The sequence below is a fragment of the Equus caballus genome, chromosome X (genome assembly GCF_041296265.1).
Source record: "Equus caballus isolate H_3958 breed thoroughbred chromosome X, TB-T2T, whole genome shotgun sequence".
Lineage (NCBI taxonomy): Eukaryota > Metazoa > Chordata > Mammalia > Perissodactyla > Equidae > Equus > Equus caballus.
This window is the reverse complement of record NC_091715.1, coordinates 76155112-76175488: the sequence shown is the minus strand read 5'-3', so window position 1 is coordinate 76175488 and position 20377 is coordinate 76155112. Positions and strand designations below refer to the sequence as shown.

The following is a 20377-nucleotide window of genomic DNA, read 5'->3' as shown; positions in this document are numbered from 1 at the left end:
AGATTTTGGTATGTTGTATTTCCTGTTTTCATTTGTTTCTATGTATTTTCTGATTTCTTCTTTGATTTCTTCAATGACTCATTGGTTGTCCTGTAGCACGTTTAATTTTCATGTTTTGTGATTTTTCTAGTTTTCTTCTTGTTATTGATTTCTAGTTACATACCCTTGTGGTTGGAGAAGATACTTGCTATTATTTCAGTCTTCCTGAACTTACTGAGACTTGTTTTGTGCCTAACGTGTGATCTATCTTGGAGAATATTCCAAGTGCACCTGAGAAAAATGGAAATTCTGTTGCTTTCAGATGGAATGTTCTGTATATATCTGTTAAGTTTTTCTGGTCTAGGGTCTCATTTAATGCTGATATTTCCCTTTTAATTCTTCATTTCGATGATCTATCCATTGATGTAAGTGGGGTGTTAAAGTCCCCTACTATTGAATTGCTATCAAATTCTCTCTTTAGGTTCATTAATATTTGTTTTATGTATCTAATTGCTCCTGTGTTGGGAACATGTATATTTATAAATGTTATGCTTTCCTACTGGATTGATCCCTTTCTCATTAAGTAATTCCCATCTTTGCCTATTATTATAGTCTTTGTTCTAAAGTCTATTTCATCTGTTTTGAGTATAGCTACAGCAGTTTTCTTTTTAGTTCCATCTGCATGGAATATCTTTCTTAATCCCTTATTTTTCTGTCTTTGTGTGTCCTTACTTCTGAAGTGAGTCTTTCATAGGCAGCATACAGATGGGTCTTGTTTTTTTATCCATTCAGCCACTCTTTGTCTTTTGATTTGAGTTTAGTCGATTTACATTTAAAGTAAGTGTTGATAGTATGTACTTATTGCCATTTTGTTAATTGTTGTCTAGCTGTTTTTGTAGTTCCTCTCTGTTCCCTTCTTCTCTTTCTCTCTTCCTCTATAGTATAATGGCTTTCTTTAGTGTTATGTTTAGATTACTTTCTCACTTTCTTTCATGCATTTACTATGAGTTTTTCCTTTACGGTTACTGTGCAATTCCTCTATAAGTTCCTGTGTATATAATAGTCCTTTTTTAGTTGAGAGCAACTTAAATTAGAACATATTTCAAAACTTTACGTTTTTTTCTCCCCCTTACTTCCCACATTTTTTATCTTTTTATTTTATACATCCTTTAACTAATTATTGTAGTTCTAGTTAATTTTATTCTTTTTATCTTTCAACCTTCATACTTGCTTTATTGGAACATTTTCCTTTGTCTCATTTTGCCTGACTCTCTGTGTTTGTTTCCATGTAACAGGCATGTCAACTACTTCTCCCAGTCTTGAAAGAGTGGTCTGTGTAAGAGATATCACTTGGGGTCCAGAAGCACAATTCCCTCTGACTACCAAAGCTAAGAGCTCAAAGGTCATCCCCTGGGTGGGCTCCAATTGCCCATTGGCTCTGACAGTGTCTTGCAGATGGCATGTGGGAGCAGAGCTACTTGTTCATCATGTCTGTCAGGGCCTAAAGAGCAACATGTGTGGGCAGGGCTGCTTACCCTCCACATCTGTCAGTGCCACATGCAAGTGTCATGGGACCAAGAGGCTAGGCTGCTTGCCCTCCTCATCTGTTGGTGCCATGAATGAACTTATGTTTTTTGAATGCTCTTTAGTTTGTTTGCAACCCAATCTAAGTACAGTAATTGTGGATGAAATAATGTGATGTCTTGGATTTGATTTAAAATACTTCCCCCACAAAAAAAGGGGGAGAGGAATAATTGAAACAATAGACGAAAACAGTGTTAAAAGGCTGATAATTTTTAAATCTGGGTGCTGGTTCCATGTGGAATTATAATGCTATGTAATATACCATTCTATTTATTCTGGTGCATGTTCAAATATTCCAAATTAAGAGTTTAAAAAAATTAAATTTACTCTATTCCAAATAGGAAGATGATTCTACCTAACCTCCAATGCTAGCTAATGGAAATGGAATATGTTTCTGAATTTTGTATGGAAAAATTTGCATGGAAATCTTTGAATCTCTTGTTCACTTCCATCTTGGATCAGTGTAGTTTAAGGATCAAGATTATAGGTTTTGCAATAAAAAAAATACTTGATTCTTAATTTTAGTTCTACAACTTCTAACCTCCCTGAGCATCAGTTTCCTCATTTATAAAATGGGATTAGTAATATCTAACTTATAGGCTCATGCTAAGAAGAAATTAGATTTGTTTTTATGCTTAGCACCTAGCAGATTTTCAAATTTTGATTCCTTGCTTTTTTCACTTCACTTGCATCAAGTGTCACCCATTGATAAGGTGGCTTGGTTAAATATATTTTGTGGCTGGAGAATATATGCAGAGAAAACCATCTTAGACCAAAATCTAGCACAAAATATTGATGTCATTAATACTAAGTAAGCTTTTGTTAAGTATATATCTTGGCAATATATATCAAGAATCCTGGGGATATGTTTCAAAACTCACCTGTAGTTGCATCAAAGGAAGGATGTGGAAAAGGTCCAACAGCAATTGGCATGGGAAAGAGATACCCAGGAATACAGCGCTTTGGATGAGGCTGATTCACTGCAAAAGAACAAGTATAATTTATTTTGAATTTGAAGACCTTGGAAACTAAACTCTGACCGTTTATGCAACAGATAGGTCAATAAAATATTATAATCAAAGACTGAATAAATAACGAGATGAAAATATCTCATCTTGTGAATAAGGCTGTTGGGGCACAGAGAAGGGGAAATGACTCACCCAAGGTCTGGCACAGAAAAATGGGGACGAGAATCTTTGTATGCTAGCTGTAATTCAACATCATTTTCCAAAAGCCCTATCTCCTCTTATATTTTTTGCACATTCAACTTACTCAGCATCTACTTTGTAATAAAAAGAACTGACAGGTGCTGTGGAGATTAAGTCTTCAGCTTCAAAGAGATTGCAACCAAGTGGCAGAAATAAATATACATCCAAGAAACCTTTATTAATTGTAGTCTGTTTCAATGGATATAAAACGTACTAAGGATATTGCTCTAGGTGACTAAGGGGAGTAATAAATTAATTCTAACTGGGAAGTACCAAGGAGTTATTCTAACAGTTATAGAATTTGACTTTGGCCTTGAAGGATGAGTGTTATTTTAACAAGTGAAAGTGGTTTGAAGGTCATACTAGATAGAGAATAGGGCACAGGAAGAGGCAGTGACATAGGAAAGTACAAAGCATATTTGGGGCAAGGACACAGATTTCAGCAATGGAAGAGAAGTAAAAAGATTTCCACTTTCTAAAAGATCTTAGAGATTTATAGGGACAAAACATAGCTACATATTTGGCACTACAGCACAGTGTTACTGGTTACATTTTATTTTCCAACTAAGAAACAACATAAGTTACCACCTTACAAATTATACTACGCAACAATATGACATAGGACAAAACATCTGGAAGTAAATTAACTGTTTACATGTCAGGAGCCTATAGTCATGGTAGCCAACATACTGGAAGACAGAATCAAGGTGCAAAAAGATCTCAACAGTGGGTTGAACTTAGCATAATTGAATTTAACATGGATAAATGTAAAGTATTGTACTTAATCTCAAATTCCATTTGTAGCATACAGATGGAAACATATGGATAAGCAGAAAATAATGCAAAAGATAATATAGGCCAGTGGGATTTGCTATAAACTAAATATAAGTTATTGCGCATTAGGCTTTCCAAAAAGGAAATGCTACTTTAGGCTGTATGAATAGAAGTAGAGTATTCAAAGAAATAAGTAATATGCCACATCTGGAGTAATTCGTGAATAGTGAGTGCCTCATTTTAAGAGGGCTATGAGAAAATTGGAGCACACTCAATGAAGAGTTATTAAATTGGTGACAGAACAAGAAAATATATCCTGTTAGAAACAATCGAATGAAATTAGGATATTTAAGCATAAAAATGTGTGGTAGGGGTGAGGATGAGAAGGCACAAATGATAATGCTCATTAGTCACTTGAGGAGCTATCACAGATAGAGGTCCTCGGTTTGTTCTGTGTGGCTCCAGAGGACAGAATCAGAGCCCGTGGTCAGAAGTTTCAGAAAGACTAATTATTTTTCCAGTAAAAAAAAAAGAAATGTGTAACAATTACAGCTGTCAGATATTACAAGAGGGTGCCTGATGAAGGAATTTAAGCCTCCTTCAATGGAGGTTTTTAAGAATAGACTGATAGCTACTTGTCAACTTTTTTAGAGGGGATTCATACGTTAATCAGGTAGGGAATTGGACTAGATATCCTCTAATGTTTCCTTTATTAGTAATGTTCTCTGATTCTATAAGTCTATGCAAAAGCGTGTCATCACAATGGAAGTACTATTATATCAATATTAATACCAGTGTCTTGTCATGATTAATGATAGACCAAGAATGTTAAATGCATTAATGGAGTGACGCTTACTTTAAAATGTTTTCTATTTAGCAGTAACACTTCAAGATAAGTGCACATTTGTCTCCACTTAAATTACTAAAGAAGTCCCATTGAATTGATTATTACTGCTGTATGAATACCAAATTAATTTACTATAATAAATACTTTTACCAATAATGTCAAAGCATTAAGATTTGCCTATGCTCTAAAAATGCGGGTTATTAATGACAAGTAACTTTGATATTTATTCCTTCACATGTCTATTCCAACTCCATTTAACATACTTTATCTTCACCAGGTTTAATTCATTTAATTCAGTCTGACATGTCAAGGCTATCAATTTGGATTATGTATCTAAGTGCTATAAAGTGGTTCACAAACATTGATGAGGTATAGTCTACTACGAAGAATAAATATCTAAAGGAAAAAAATCAGTGGGAAAGAAACAGTTATATATACAAATATGTTTATAAGCATTAGCACATACGTGATGAGGAAACAGAACAATCAAAATGGCTGACAATAGATGAAAATCAAACAATGATAAAAACTATGAAGGTACGTTGGGTTGTTAGAAAATGACAGTGTTATGGACTATACCAATTTGACACCTGGATATGAAGTAGTGATAGGCAGAAAAATTGCACCTCAAATAGCAGAGGCTACCTACAACTAGATAAAACCCATACATGTGTATGGTGATGTGGATGGAAATTTTCTTTCTCACACAAAAATTCAATAAGCATTGTAAAATAATAGGAAAAATAGATAAGTTTTTTAAAAATTCAGTAACGTAAATTCTATAACCTGGACTACTAGCATTTTGGATTACCTTATTCAAATATAATTCACTTACTATATAACTCACCTATTAAGTGCTCAATTCAATGGTATTTCAAGTATGAACAAAGTTGTGAAACCATCACCATAATCTCATTTTTGAACATTTTCATCACCCTTAAATCAAATTCCTCACCTGTTAGCAGTCATTCTTCACCCACCCCACCTCAATGTAAAGCAATCACTAATCTGCTTTTTGTCCCTATAGATTTGCTTTTCAGGACATTTCATATAAATGGAAGCATACAATATGTGGTCTTTTGTAAACGGCATTTTTCATTTAGCATAATGTTTTCAAGTTTCAACCATGTTGTAGCTGCTTCAAAATTTCATTTTTTAATTGTCAGATAATATTCCATTGTACAGGTATATCATATTTTTTATCTGTTCATAAGTAAATGAACATTTGAATTGTTCTACATTTTGGATATTATGAATAATACTGCTTTGCATATTAATGTACAAGTTTTTGTATGAACACTTTTTCATTAAGCATATTCCTAGAGTAGAATTGCTGTGGCAATTGGTAACTCTATTTAACCTGTTGAGGAACTGTCATACTGTTTTCCAGAGCGGCTGCAACATTTTACCTTGCCACCAGTAGTGTCTAAAAGTTCCAATTTCTCCACATCTTCCCCAAACTTATCATCTGTCTTTTGTTTATAGCCATCTTTGTGGGTGTAAAGTGGTATCACGTTGTGGTTTTGATTTTCATTTTCCAGATTGCTAATGATGTTGTGCTTCTTTTATGTCCTTATTGGTCATTTGCATATCATCTTTGGAGAAATGTCTATTCAAATTTTTTTTTACAATTTGTTTTGCTGAGGAAGGCTGGCCCTGAGCTAACATCCATACCCATCTTCCTCTACTTTATACGTGGGACACCTACCACAGCATGGTATGACAAGCGGTGCCATGTCTGCAACCGGGATCCCAACCGGCAAATCCCTGGCCATCAAAGTGGAACATGTGCACTTAACCACAGTGCCACCGGGTCGGTCCCTACAATTTTTAATTGGGTTGTCTTTTCATTATTGAGTTTTAAGAGCTATTTATTTATTCTGGATAAAAATCCCTCAAGAGATACATGATTTGCAAATATTTTCTTTCATTATCATTATGTTAATTGTTCGTTTTCTTGATGGAATTATAAGCAGCACAAAAAATTTCACATTTTAATGAAGTTCAATTTATGTATTTTTTGACTCATATTTTTAATGTTATATCTAAGACACTATCACCTATTCCAAAAGTCCTGAAGATCGCTTTATTCTTTATTGTAAGAATGTTATGGATTTAGCTCTTATACTTAGGCCTATGATTCATTTTGAGTGAATTTTTGTGTATGATATGAGATAGGAGTTCAATCCATTTTTTTGTATGTGGATAACTCAGTGTCTCAGAACTATTTGTTGAAAGATTATTCTTTCCATTTTTGAATTCTGCTTGCACCCTTGTCTAAGGTCAATTAACCCTAAATGTAAGGGTCTGTTATTAGACTCTAATTCTTCCATTGATCTATATGTTTATCCTTGTGACAGTACCACACTGATTTGATGACTGTAGTTTTGCAGTAAATTTTAAAATGTGTGAGTTCTCTAACTTTGTTCTTTTTCAGTATTGTATTTGCTGTTCTGGGTATCTTGTATTTCCATAAGGATTTTAGAATCAGGGTAGCAATTTCTGAGGAAAAAAAAAGAGCTATAACTATGATAGAGATAACATTGAATTTGTAGATTGATTTAAGGAGTATTACCATCTTAATAATCTTGTTTCCAATCCAGGAACATGAGATGTCTTTCCATTTATTCAGATCTCTGTTAATTTCTTTCAACAATATTTTGTATATTTCAGTGTACAAGTGTTACACTTCTTTTGCTTAATTTATTCCTAAATATTTTATATTTATACTGTTGTAAATGGAATGGTTTTATAAACTTCATTTTGTAATGTTTATTGCCATTGAAATCCCATTGACTTTTGTATATAAATCTTCTGTCCTGAAACTTTGCCGAACATTTTTATTAGTTTTAAAAGATTTCTTAGTGGATTACTTAGGATTTTCTATATATAAGATCATATCATTTTCAAATAGAGATAATTTTACTTTTTAATTTCCAATTTTTTCTTTGAGGGAAATATTTTATTAATAATTCTCTCTTTACTTATTATGGATCTATTAAGATTCTCTATTTTATTCTTGAGTCACTTTCTGTAGTTTGTGTATTTTTGGGAATTTATTCACTTCATCTAGCTTATCTAATTTGTTAGCATACAGGTGTTCATAGTGTTTCCCTATAATTCTTTTTTTAAAAAAATTAAAATTTTTCTATTTAGATTCATAAATTACATCATTGTGAAATTTCAGTCGTAAATTATTTCTTGTCTATCATGACACAAGTGCTCCCCTTCACCCCCTATGCCCACCCCTTACCCCCCTTCCCCTGGTAACCACTGAACTGTTTTCTTTGTCCATGTGTTTGTTTATATTTCACATATGAGTGAAATCATCTGGTGTTTGTTTTTCTCAGTCTGACTTATTTCACTGAGCATAATACCCTCCAGCTCTATCCATGTTGTTGCAAATGGGATGATTTTGTCATTTTTATGGCTGAGTAGTATCCCATTGTATATATACATATATACCACATCTTCTTTATTCAATCATCACTTGATGGGCATTTGGGGTGTTTCCATGTCTTGGCTATTGTGAATAGTGCTGCAATGAACATAGGGGTACATATGTTACTTTGAATTGTTGATTTCAAGTTGTTTGGGTAGACACCCAGTTGTGGGATAGCTGGGTCATATGATATTTCTATGTTTATTACTCCTTTCCATAGTGGCTGCACCAGTTTGTGCTTCCACCAGCAGTGTATGAGTGTTCCCTTTTCTCCACATCCTCTCCAACATTTGTTGTTTTTTGTCTTGGTAGTTATAGTCATTCTGACCAGTGTAAGATGATATCTCATCGTAGTTTTGATTTTCATTTCCCAAATGATTAGAGATGTAGAGCATCTTTTCATGTGTCTGTTGGCCCACTGTATATATTCCTTGGACAAATGTCTGTTCATATCTTCTGCCCATTTTTTATCAGGTTTTTTGGGGTTTTGTTGTTGTTGTTGTTGAGTTGTGTGAGTTCTTTATATACCTTGGAGATCCCTTGTCTGATAAGTGATTTGCAAATATTTTCTCCCAGTTGGTGGGTTGTCTTTCCATTTTGCTGATGGTTTCCTTTGCTTTGCAGAAGATTTTTAGTCTGATGTAGTATCCTTTGTTAACTTTTTCTTTCGTTTTGCTTACCTAAGTAGACATGGTGTTAGAAAAGATGTGGCTAAGACCAATGTCAAATTGGGTACTGGCTATATTTTCTTTTAGAATTTTTATGGTTTCAGTTCTTACATACAAATCCTTAATCCATTTAGAGTTAATTTTTGTGTATGGTGCATGATAATGGTCTACTTTCATTCTTTTGCATGTAGCTGCCCAGTTTTCCCAACACCATTTATTGAAGAGACTTTCCTTTCTCCATTGTATGTTCTTTGCTCCTTCGTCAAAGATTAACTGTCCATAGATGTGTGGTTTTATTTCTGGGCTTTCAATTCTGATCCATTGATCTATCTGTCTGTTTTTATGCCAGTACTATGCTGTTTTGATTACTATAGCTTTGTAGTATGTTTTGAAGTCAGGGATTGTGATGCCACCAGTATGTTGTTTCTTCACAGGATTGCTTTGGCTATTCGGGGTCTTTTGTTGTTCCATATAAATTTTTGGATTCTTTGTTCAATTTCTGTGAAGAATTTCATTGGGATTTTGATTGGGATTGCATTGAATCTGTAGATTGCTTTAAGTAGTATGGTCATTTTCACTATGTTTATTCTTCCAACCCATGAACATGGAATAGCTTTCCATTTCTTTATGTCTTCAGTTTCTTTCAATAATGTCTTATAGTTTTAGGTGTACAGATCTTTCACCTCTTTGGTTAAATTTATTCCTAGGTATTTTATTTTTGTTGTGGCAACTGTAAATGGGATTTTAGTCTTGATTTCTTTTTCTGCTAGTTCATTTTAGTGTATAGGAATGCAACTGATTTTTTTTAATTGCTTTTGTACCCTGAAATTTTGCTGTAGTTGTTGCTTATTTCTAATAGTTTTCTGGTGGATTCTTTAGGGTTTTCTATATACAGAATCATATCATCTGCAAATAGTGAAAGTTTCATTTCTTCCTTTCCAAGTGGGATTCCTTTTATTTCTTTTTCTTGCCTAATTGCTCTGGCCAATACCTCCAGTACTATGTTGAATAGGAGTGGCAGGATTGGGCATGCTTGTCTTGTTCCTGTTCTGAGAAGGATGGCTTTCCATTTTTCATGTTGGCTTTGGGTTTGTTGTATATGGCTTTTATTATGTTGAGGCACTTTCCTTCAATACCCATGTTATTGAGAGTTTTTATCATAAATGGATGCTGGATCTTGTCAAATGCTTTCTATGCATCTATTGAGATTATCATGTGATTTTTATTCCTCATTTTATTAATGTGGTGTATCGCATTTATTGATTAGCAATGTTGAACCATCCCTGCATCCCTGGAATGAATCCCACTTGATTGTGGTATGATTCTTTTAATCTATTGCTGTATTTGGTTTGCCAATATTTTGCTGAGGGTTTTTCCATCAAAGATCATCAGTAATATTGGCCTATATTTTTCCTCCTTCGTGTTGTCCTTGTCTGGTTTTGGTATCAGGGTAATGTTGGCCTCATAGACTGTGTTAGGAAGGGTTTCATCTTTGATTCTTTGAAATAGTTTGAGAAGGACAGGTAATCAATTTTTGAATGTTTGGTAGAATTCTCCAGAGAAGTCATCTGGTCCCAGAATTTTGTTTTTTCAGAGGTTTTTTATGACTGTTTCAATCTCTGTACTTGTTATTTGTCTATTCAGATTCTCTATTTCTTCTTTATTCAGTTTTGGGAGGTGGTGTGAGTCTAGGAATTCATCCATTTCTTCTAGGTTTTTGTGAGCATATAATTTTTCATAATATTCTCTTATAATACTTTGTATTTCTGCAGTATCTGTTATACTTTCTCCTCTTTCATTTCTTATTTTATTTATTGGAGACTTCTCTCTTTTTATCTTGGTGAGTCTGGCTAAAGGTTTGTCAATTTTGTTTATCTTCTCAAAGAACCAGCTCTTAGTTTCATTAATCCTTTCTACTGTTTTTTTAGTTTCTGTTTCATTTATTTCTGCTTTGAGTTTTATTATTTCCATCCTTATACTGACTTTGGACTTTATCTGTTCTTCTTTTTCTAGTTCTGTTAGGTGCATTTTAAGATTACTTATTTGAGATTTTTCCTGCTTGTTGAGATGGGCATATATTGCTATGAATTTCCCTCTTGTGATGACTTTTGCTGCCTCTCATAAGAGTTGGTATGTTGTATTTTCATTTTTGTTTGTCTCCAGGTATTTTTTACTTCCTCTTTGATTTCTTCATTGACTCAATGGTTGTTCAATAGTTGTTTAGTCTCCACATATATCTGGCTTTCCCAGTTTTGTTCTTGTGGTTGACTTCTAGCTTCACAGTCTTGTGGTCAGAAAATATGGTTGGGATGATTTCAATCTTCTTGAATTTATTAAGGCTTACCTTGTTACCCAGCATACGGTCTATCTTTGAGAAGGTTCCATGGGCACTTGAGAAGAATGCATATTCTGATGTTTTTGGATGGAATGCTCTCTATATATCTATTAAGTCCATCTGGTCAAGTGTTTCAGTTAAATCTACTCTTTCCTTCTTGAATTTTTGTCTGGATGATCTGTCCATTGAGGTAAGTTGGGTGTTGAGGTCCCCTACTATTATTGTGTTGCTGTTAATTTCTCCCTTTAGGTCTGTTAATAATTGCTTTATGTACTTTGGTGCCCCTGTGGCAGGTGCATATATATTATTCAGTGTTATGTCCTCTTGGTGGAATGTCCCTTTTGTCATTAAATACTGCCCCTCTTTGTCTCTCATTGTCTTTTTTAACTTGAAGTCTGCTTTGTCTGATAAAAGTATGGCAACATCTGCTTTCTTTTCTTGGCCATTAGCTTGGAGTATCATCTTCCATCCCTTCACTCTAAGCCTATGTTTGTCTTTGGAGCTGAAGTGCGGTTCCTGGAGGCAGTATACTGTTGGGTCTTGTTTTTTAATCCATCCAGTTACTCTGTGTCTTTTGATTGGAGAATTCAATCCATTTACATTTAGAGAGATTATTGTTGTAGGAGGGCTTAATGCTGCCATTTTATCTCTTGTTCTCTGGTTGTCCTATGTTTCCACTCTTTCTCTATCTTTGTGTTTCAGACCGCCATTTCATTTTCTTGGTTTTCTGAGAGGGATTTCTCAGTTTTCTCCATTTTTGTGAATTCAAGCTCTGCTCTGATGTTTTGTTTAGTGGTTACTGTGAGGATTGTATGAAAGATACTGGAGATGAGATATTCCATTTTCTTATAAGCTCTTATCTCCCTTAACCTAAGTGGGTTCCTTTCCTTTCCTCTCCTCTTCTGAATAATTGCTGTTACACATTGTTCCATTTTTAACTTTGTGGATTTGTGGCTAAGTTGACGTGTTTACCTTTATTTGTGATGCTTTCTTTCCCTTTCTCTTTTATGTTGTAATTGAGTCTTTGCCTTCCTGTTCTGGGAGAGAGCTGCAGGTTTCTGATCTTGTCTGTCTGTTTATCTCCTTCCTCAGAACTTGGTAGACCTTTGCTTTTTTGTTGCCGGTGTGAAGGCATCTTTAATTATTTCTTGTAGGTGAGGTCTAATGGCAATGAACTCCCTCAGCTTTTATTTATCTGGGAAAGCTTTTATTTCTCCATCATATGTGAAGCAAAGTTTCACTGGATAGTGTATTCTTGGCTGAAAGTTTTCGTCTTTCAGTATTTTGAATATATCATTCCATCCTCTCCTAGCCTGTACAGTTTCTGCCAAGAAATCCACTGAAAGCCTGAGAGGATTTCCTACGTAGATTATTTTCTTCTGCCTTGCTGCTCCTAACATGTTCTCTTTATCACAAACTTTTGCCATTTTTACTATTATATGCCTTGAATAAAGTCTTTTAGCTTTGCTGAAGTTGGGCATTTGATTAGTTTCATTTATCTATAAATCTGAAATCATCCCCAGGTTTGGGAAGTTCTCAGCAATTATTTCTTTGAACAAGTTTTCCGCTACTTGCTCCATCCCTTCTCCCTCTGAAATATCTATTATCCTTATGTTGCTTTTCCTAATTAAGTCAGACATTTTTCAAAGAATTCCTTCATTTTTAAAAAAATCTTAGTTCTGTCTCCTCCTCCACCTGTAGAGTTTCTACATTTTTATCCTCAAGAAGACTAATTCTTTCCTCCATAAAATCAATTCTATTTCTTAATGATTCTAGATTACTTTTTATTTCATTAATTGTTTTTCATATCCAAAATTTCAGCTTGAGTTTTTTATAGTTTCAATCTCTTTGGTGAAGAGATTCATCTTATTGCTGAGCTCCTTGAGTTGTCTTTCTGTGTTTTCTTGTAAGTCGTTGAGTTTCCTTGTGATGGCTATTTTGAATTCTCTGTCATTTAGGTTTTATATTTCTGTGTCTTCAGCATTGGTTTCTGGGGATTGTCATTTTCCTTCTGGTCTGAGTTGTTGCTTCAGTTTCTCATGGTGTTTGATGAACTAATATTTTGTCAGGGCATTTGTGGTATTCTTAGGACACAGATTCCCCCTGTTACCACTAAGAGGAAGCAGGAGCAGAGATTCTTGCCCCACCCCATCTGCTGGGAGCTGTGGGGGTTTTATGTGTGGTTGCCCCAGCCTGGGGTGCATTCAGGCAGCACTTATGTGGACTGTCCTTGTTGGCCAGGGCTTCCTCACTGGTCTAGGGCCACTCTTTGCTGCCTCAGGGACACTCTGAGCTCCCCCTCCCCACCAGGAAAGTGAACCCAAGTGGGCTCAAAGCTGCTGTGCCTATTCCTGCAGGCTCCCAAGACCCTTCCCTTCTTGGGGGCTGGGCAGCACTGTGAGCACTCATGTGTGTGCCTGGAAAGTGTTTGCCCCAGCACGGAGAGCTGCTGAGGTCTCTGTTTACAGTTCAAAGCCCTTGGGGCCACTCTGCTTGGTGGGTGGGGCTTCCTTGCTGGGACTTGAGCTGTGGCTGCTCCCTGGTGGCACAGGGGCACAGTGGGCTCCTTCCCCACCAGGAAAGTGACCACAAACATGGGCTAAGATTTAACACTGCCTCCTCCTATGGTCACACAGGTGTGTGTTCCCACTTCCCGTGTGCTTGCACCAGGTTAGAAAGTGTTTTTGTGCACAGGGCTATGGGGGTAAAGCAGGTCATGCTCATCTGTCTCTGCAACTTCCTGGGGGGCCAGTCCATCCACCCTTGGATGTACAGCTGCATGTGTCTATCAGGCATCCTGTTGTGCTGTTTGGGCTTCCTCTGTTGGTCAGTGAACGCCCATTAAGTTGCAGTTCAAAAGAGGGAGAGATGAAGGGAACTCCTCACTCTGCCATGTGCTGACATCACTCACTCTCCCTATAATTCTTTTTATTTCTATACTGTCAGTAGTGATGTCCCCTTTTTCTTTCCTGAATTTAGCAATTTGAATCTTTATTTTTTTTTGGTCAGTCCTGCTAAAACTTCATCAATTTTGTTGACTTTTCAAAACACCAACTTTAATTTCATCAATTTTTGTATTATTTTTCTGTTTTCTATTTTGTTTGTTTCCATTTAAATTTCCTTATTTTATTTATTTATTTATTTTGCTTTGCTTGATTTGGTATTAGTTTCCTCTTATTCTTCCAGTTTCTTAAGGTGGGAAATTCTTTTGTTTATTTAAGATTTTCCCCTTTAAAAAAGAGGCATTTACAGCTATAAATTTACCTCCAGCACTGTTCTAGCCATATTCCATAAACTGTGGTATATAGTGTCTTCATTTTCATTTCTCTCAAAGTAATATCTAATTTTCCTTGTGATTTCTTCTTTAACCAATTGGTCATTAAGATGTGTGCTGTTTAATTTCCCTTATTTGTGAGTTTCCAAAATTAAATATCATTATTGATATTGTTGGGTTTATATCTGTCATTTTATGTTTAACTTTTTACATTTTTATGTCTTCTCTATCCTTCTATTTCTCCTTTATTAACTTATTTTGTATTAAGTGGATATTATTTGTGTAACATTTTTATCCTTCTAATAGTTTTCTTAACCTTAATTTTTAAGTTATTTTTTAGTGCTTGCTTGGGGGCATACAATTTACATCTTTACTTATCAGAATATACTTCACATTTATACTGACAATTTGAGTAATATATAGAAATTTTTTTCTATACATCTCTATTTTCTCTCTAAATTTTTTTATTGAGTTATTGATAGGTTACAATCTTGTGAAATTTCAGTTGTACATTAATGTTTGTCAGTCATGTTGTAGGTGCATCCTTTCACCCTTTGTGCCCATCCCCCACCCCACCTTTCCCCTGGTATCCACTGAACTGTTCTTAGTCCATAATTTTAAATTCCTCATATGAGTGGAGTCATACACAGATTATCCTTCTCTCGCTGGCTTATTTCACTTAACATAATTCTCTCAAGGTCCATCCATGTTGTTGCAAATGGAATGATTTTGTTCTGTTTTGCAGCTGAGTAGTATTCCATTGTATATATGTACCACATCTTCTTTATCCATTCGTCTGTTGCTGGACACTTAGGTTGCTTCCACGTCTTGGCTATTGTAAACAGTGCTGCAATAAACATTGGGGTGCATAGGACTTTTGGGATTGCTGACTTCAAGCTCTTTGGATAAATACTCAGTAGTGGGATGGCTGGATCGTATGGTAGTTCTATTTTTAATCTTTTGAGGAATCTCCATACTGTTTTCCATAGTGGCTGCACCAGTTTGCATTCCCACCAGCAGTGTATGAGGGTTCCTTTTTCTCCGAAACCTCTCCAACATTTGTTGCTATTAGTTTTAGATATTTTTGTCATTCTAACGGGTGTAAGGTGATATCTTAGTGTAGTTTTGATTTGCATTTCCCTGATGATCAGCGATGATGAGCATCTTTTCATGTGCCTATTGGCCATCAGTATATCTTCTTTGGAGAAATGTCTGTTCATGTCTCTTGCCCATTTTTTGATTGGGTTGTTTGATGTTTTGTGGTTGAGTTGCGAGAGTTCTTTATATATTATGGATATTAAGCCTTTGGCAGATATATGACTTGCAAATATTTTTTCCCAGTTAGTGGGTTGTTTTTTTGTTTCAATCCTGTTTTCATTTGCCTTGAAGAAGCTCTTTAATGTGATGAAGTCCCATTTGTTTATTCTTTCTATTGTTTCCCTTCTCTGAGAAGGCATGGTGTCCGAAAAGATCCTTTTAATACTGATGTCAAAGAGTGTACTGCCTACGTTTTCTTCCAGAAGCCTTATGGTTTCAGGTCTCACCTTTAGGTCTTTGATCCATTTTGAGTTTATTTTGGTGAATGGTGAAAAAGAATGGTCAATTTTCATTCTTTTACATGTGGCTTTCCAGTTTTCCCAGCACCATTTGTTGAAAAGACTTTCTTTTCTCCATTGTATGCCCTCAGCTCCTTTGTCAAAGATAAGCTGTCCATAGATGTGTGGTTTTATTTCTGGGCTTTCAATTTTGTTCCATTGATCTGTGCACCTGTTTTTGTACCAGTACCATGCTGTTTTGATTACTGTAGCTTTGTAGTATGTTTTGAAGTCAGGGATTGTGATGCCTCCCGTTTTGTTCTTTTTTCTCAGGATTGCTTTAGAAATTCGGGGTCTTTTGTTGCCCCATATGAATTTTAGGATTCTTTGTTCTAATTCTGTAAAGAATGTCATTGGAATTCTGATTGGGATGGCGTTGAATCTGTAGATTGCTTTAGGTAGAACGGACATTTTAACTATGTTTATTCTTCCAATCCATGTACATGGAATGTCTTTCCATCTCCTTATGTCGTCATCCAATTCTCTCAGAAAGGCCTTGTAATCTTCATTATATAGGTCCTTCACTTCCTTGGTTAAATTTACCCCAAGGTATTTTATTCTTTTTGTTGTGATTGTGAATGGTATTGTATTCTTGAGTTCTTTTTCTGTTGGTTCATTACTGGAGTATAGAAATGCTACTGATTTATGCAAATTGATTTTATACCCTGCAACTTTGCTGTAGTTGTTGATTACTTCTAACAGTTTTCCAATGGATTCTTTGGGGTTTTCTATATATAAGATCATGTCGTCTGCAAATAGCGAGAGTTTCACTTCTTCCCTCCCTATTTGGATTCCTTTTATTCCTTTTTCTTGCCTGATTGCTCTGGCCAGGACCTCCAGTACTATGTTAAATAAGAGTGGTGATAGAGGGCATCCTTGTCTCATTCCTGTTTTCAGGGGGATGGCGTTCAGTTTTTGCCATTGAGTATGATGTTGGCTATGGGTTTGTCATATATGGCCTTTATTATGTTGAGGTAGTTTCCTTCTATGCCCATTTTGTTCAGAGTTTTTATCATAAAAGGCTGTTGGATCTTGTCAAATGCCTTCTCTGCATCTATTGAGATGATAATGTGGTTTTCATTCCTCAGTTTGTTGATGTGGTGTATCACGTTGATTGATTTGCGGATGTTGAACCATCCCTGTGTCCCTGGTATGAATCCCACCTGATCCTGATGTATGATTCTTTTGATGAATTGCTGAATTCTGGTTGCCAAAATTTTGTTTAGAATTTTTGCATCTATGTTCATCAGTGATATTGGCCTGTAGTTCTTTTTTCGTGATGTCCTTGTCAGGTTTTGGTATCAGCGTGATGTTGGCCTCATAGAATGTGTTAGGAAGTGTTCCATCTTCCCTAATTTTTTGACATAGCTTGAAAACGATAGGTATTAAATCCTCTCTGAAAGTTTGGTAGAATTCCCCAGGAAAGCCATCTGGTCCTGGGGTTTTATTCTTTGGGATGTTTTTGATTGCTGTTTCAATCTCTTTCCTTGTGATTGGTCTGTTCAAATTGTCTGCCTTTTCTTGAGTGAGCTTTGGGAGATTGTAGGAGTCCAAGAATTTATCCATTTCCTCTAGGTTATCCATTCTGTTGGCATATAGTTTTTTGTAGTATTCTCTTATAATCTGTTGTATTTCTGCAGAGTCTGTTGTTATTTCTCCTCGCTCATTTCTGATTTTGTTTATTTGAGCTTTCTCCCTTTTTTTCTTTGTAAGTCTGGCTAGCGGTTTGTCAATTTTATTTATCTTCTCAAAAAACCAGCTCTTTGTCTCATTGATCCTTTCTACTGCCTTTTTCATTTCAATAGTATTTATTTCTGCTCTGATTTTTATTATTTCTCTCCTTCTGCTGACTTTGGGCTTCATTTGTTCTTTTTTCTCTAGTTCAGTTAGGTGTGCTTTAAGGTTGCTTATTTGGGATTTTTCTTGTTTGTTAAGATGTGCCTGTATTGCGATGAATTTTCCTCTTAATACAGCTTTTGCTGTATCCCATATGAGTTGGTATGGCATGCTATCATTTTCATTTGTTTCCAGGTATTTTTTGATTTCTTCTTTAATTTCTTCAATGATCCATTGCTTGTTCAGTAGTGTGTTCTTTAGTCTCCACATCTTTGTGCCTTTCTCAGCTTTTTTCTTGTAATTAATTTCTAGCCTTATAGCACTATGATCTGAGAAGATGCTTGTTATTATTTCAATTTTTTTAAATTTGTAGAGGCTTGCCTTGTTTCCCAACATATGGTCTATCCTAGAGAATGTTCCATGTGCACTTGAGAAGAATGTGTATTCAGCTCTTTCAGGGTGAAGTGATCTATATATGTCTATTAAGTCCAATTGTTTTAGTTTTTCATTTAGCTCCACTATTTCCTTGTTGATTTTCTGTCTGGATGATCTTTCCATTGATGTGAGTGGGGTGTTGAGGTCCCCTACTATTATTGTGTTGTTTTTAACATCTTCCTTTAGGTCTGTTAATAGTTGCTTTATGAATCTTGGTGCTCCTGTGTTGGGTGCATAGATATTTATAAGCGTTATTTCTTCTTGATGAAGTGTCCCTTTGATCATTATATATTGTCCCTCTGTGTCTCTCTTTACCTGTCTTATTTTGAAATCCACTTGGTCTGATATGAGAATTGCAACACCTGCCTTTTTTTCCTTGCTATTTGCTTGAAGTATTGTCCTCCACCCCTTCACCCTGAGTCTGTGTTTGTCCTTGGGGCTGAGGTGTGTTTCCTGGAGGCAACAAATTGTTGGATCGTGTTCTTCAATCCATTTTGCCACTCTGTGTCTTTTTATTGGAGAGTTCAATCCGTTCACATTGACAGTGATTATTGTTGCATGTGGACTTAGTGCTGTTAATCTGTCGCTCATTATCTTGTTTTCCTGCGTTTCTTTTCCTGTTTGCTTTAGACTACCCATTTAATACTGCAATTTCTTATGCTGGGTTTCTTAGATTTTTCCTCATTTATGATTTGTGACTCTGTTCTGTACTTTATTTTAGTGTCTACCTTGAAGTTTGTATTTAGAATCTCGTGTATAATATAGTCTATTCTCCGGTGGTCTCTTACTTACTCGACCAATACTGATTTAGACCCTTTGCTCTTCCCCTCCTAAATAATTATTTTCATTTTTTTATTCCAACTCATCTTATTAATTGGTACTTAGAGTGCTAAGATTGTCCTTGTTTTGGTAGTTTCCTTACCTTTACCGTAATGCTATAATTGAATATTTGCTATCCTGTTCTGGTTCTATCCATCGGTCTCCCTAGTCTGTGGATTGTGTCCCCTTTCTCCCTTTTTTCTTTTTTCAGGTATGAGAGCCTTCTTGAGGATTTCTTGTAGTGGAGGGCTTTTAGTTACAAATTCCCTTAACGTTTGTTTTTCTGGAAAAGATTTAATTTCTCCCTCATATCTGAAGGAAATTCTTGCTGGATAGAGTATTCTTGGCTGAAGATTTTTATCCTTTAAAGCTTTGAATATGTCACTCCATTCTCTCCTAGCTTGTAGGGTTTCTGTAGAGAAATCCGCTGATAGTCTGATAGGGGCTCCTTTATAGGGTATTCTCTTTTTTTTCCTTACTTCCCTGAGTATTCTTTCCTTATCATTCCTTTTTGCCAACTTTACTACTATGTGCCTTGGGGTAGCTCTTTTTACATTGACAAATCTAGGAGATCTAAAACCCTCCTCTACACACATTTCTCCATCGATCCCTAGATTTGGGAAGTTCTCTTCAATAATTTCCTTAAGCACACTTTCTGCTCCATTTTCCTTTTCCATATTCTCGGGAATTCCTATGATCCTTATGTTCTTACTCCTCATTGAATCGATTATCTCTTGGAGATTTTCCTCATTTTTTTTAATTCTTAGTTCTCTTTCTTCCTCTGTCTGGCGCCATTCAGCCTGTCTATCTTCAATTATGCTAATTTTCTCCTCTATGTTGTCTACATGGGCATTCAGGTAATCCGTATTCTGTTTTATCTGGTCCATTGTGTTTTTCATCTCAAGTAATTCTGTTTGATTTTTCTTTATGATTTCAATCTCTTTTGTGAAGTAACTCCAGAACTCGGCTTGTTTCTCTATCTTTCTCTCTACCTCATTGAGTTTTTTGATTATAGCTGCTCTGAACTCATTATCACTTAGTTTACCTAATTCCAAGTCCTCTGGACTTAATTCTATGTTTTTATTGTTTTCCTTCTGGTCTGGGGCTTTTATAAATTGCTGGATGGTAGAGGAGTGGTTTTTTCACATGGTGGTAGAATTCAGTTGCAGTTACAGCCTGTCGCCACTAGATGGGGGGTCAAGAGCCGCGAATTATGAGCTCTCCGCCTTGGGGCAAGATGGCTGCGCCCACTGGCTTTGCCGTGGGGGGAGGGCTGTTACTCACACACGCTGGTCTGGGTTCAGATCAGTTCTGTTCTCTGGTCTCCCAAGGCCCTTGATTTATGGGGTCCCTGCAGATGGAAGCTTTCCCCCCATCAGCGGGTCTCCACTGAATCAGCAGCAGGAGTCCAGGATGATCCCCCGGTCGCACGGCCCCTCCCCCGCTCCTTCCCGACCCGCACCGCAGCGATCACAGACTCTAGGGGAGGGAGCGATGTTCTCTCCTACCGTTCCAGCGCCTCCGAGGGTGTGAGCAAAGTTTATGATCGCCGCCTTCTTGGTATTGTAGGTCTCTAACGAG

The 20377-nt window shown here is 36.0% G+C and overlaps 1 protein-coding gene across 5 annotated transcripts in view; it reads right to left on the bottom strand.

Moving 5' to 3' along the window:
* Positions 1–20377, bottom strand: part of LOC102149944 (transmembrane protein 182-like) — a 143852-nt gene that overhangs the window by 101304 nt on the left and 22171 nt on the right. For all 5 annotated transcript variants that reach the window (XM_070257922.1, XM_014729000.3, XM_070257921.1 and 2 more), the window contains one exon: positions 2445–2543. In XM_070257922.1, the coding sequence (XP_070114023.1) occupies positions 2445–2543 (99 nt within the window). The remainder of the gene's footprint in view (positions 1–2444; positions 2544–20377) is intronic.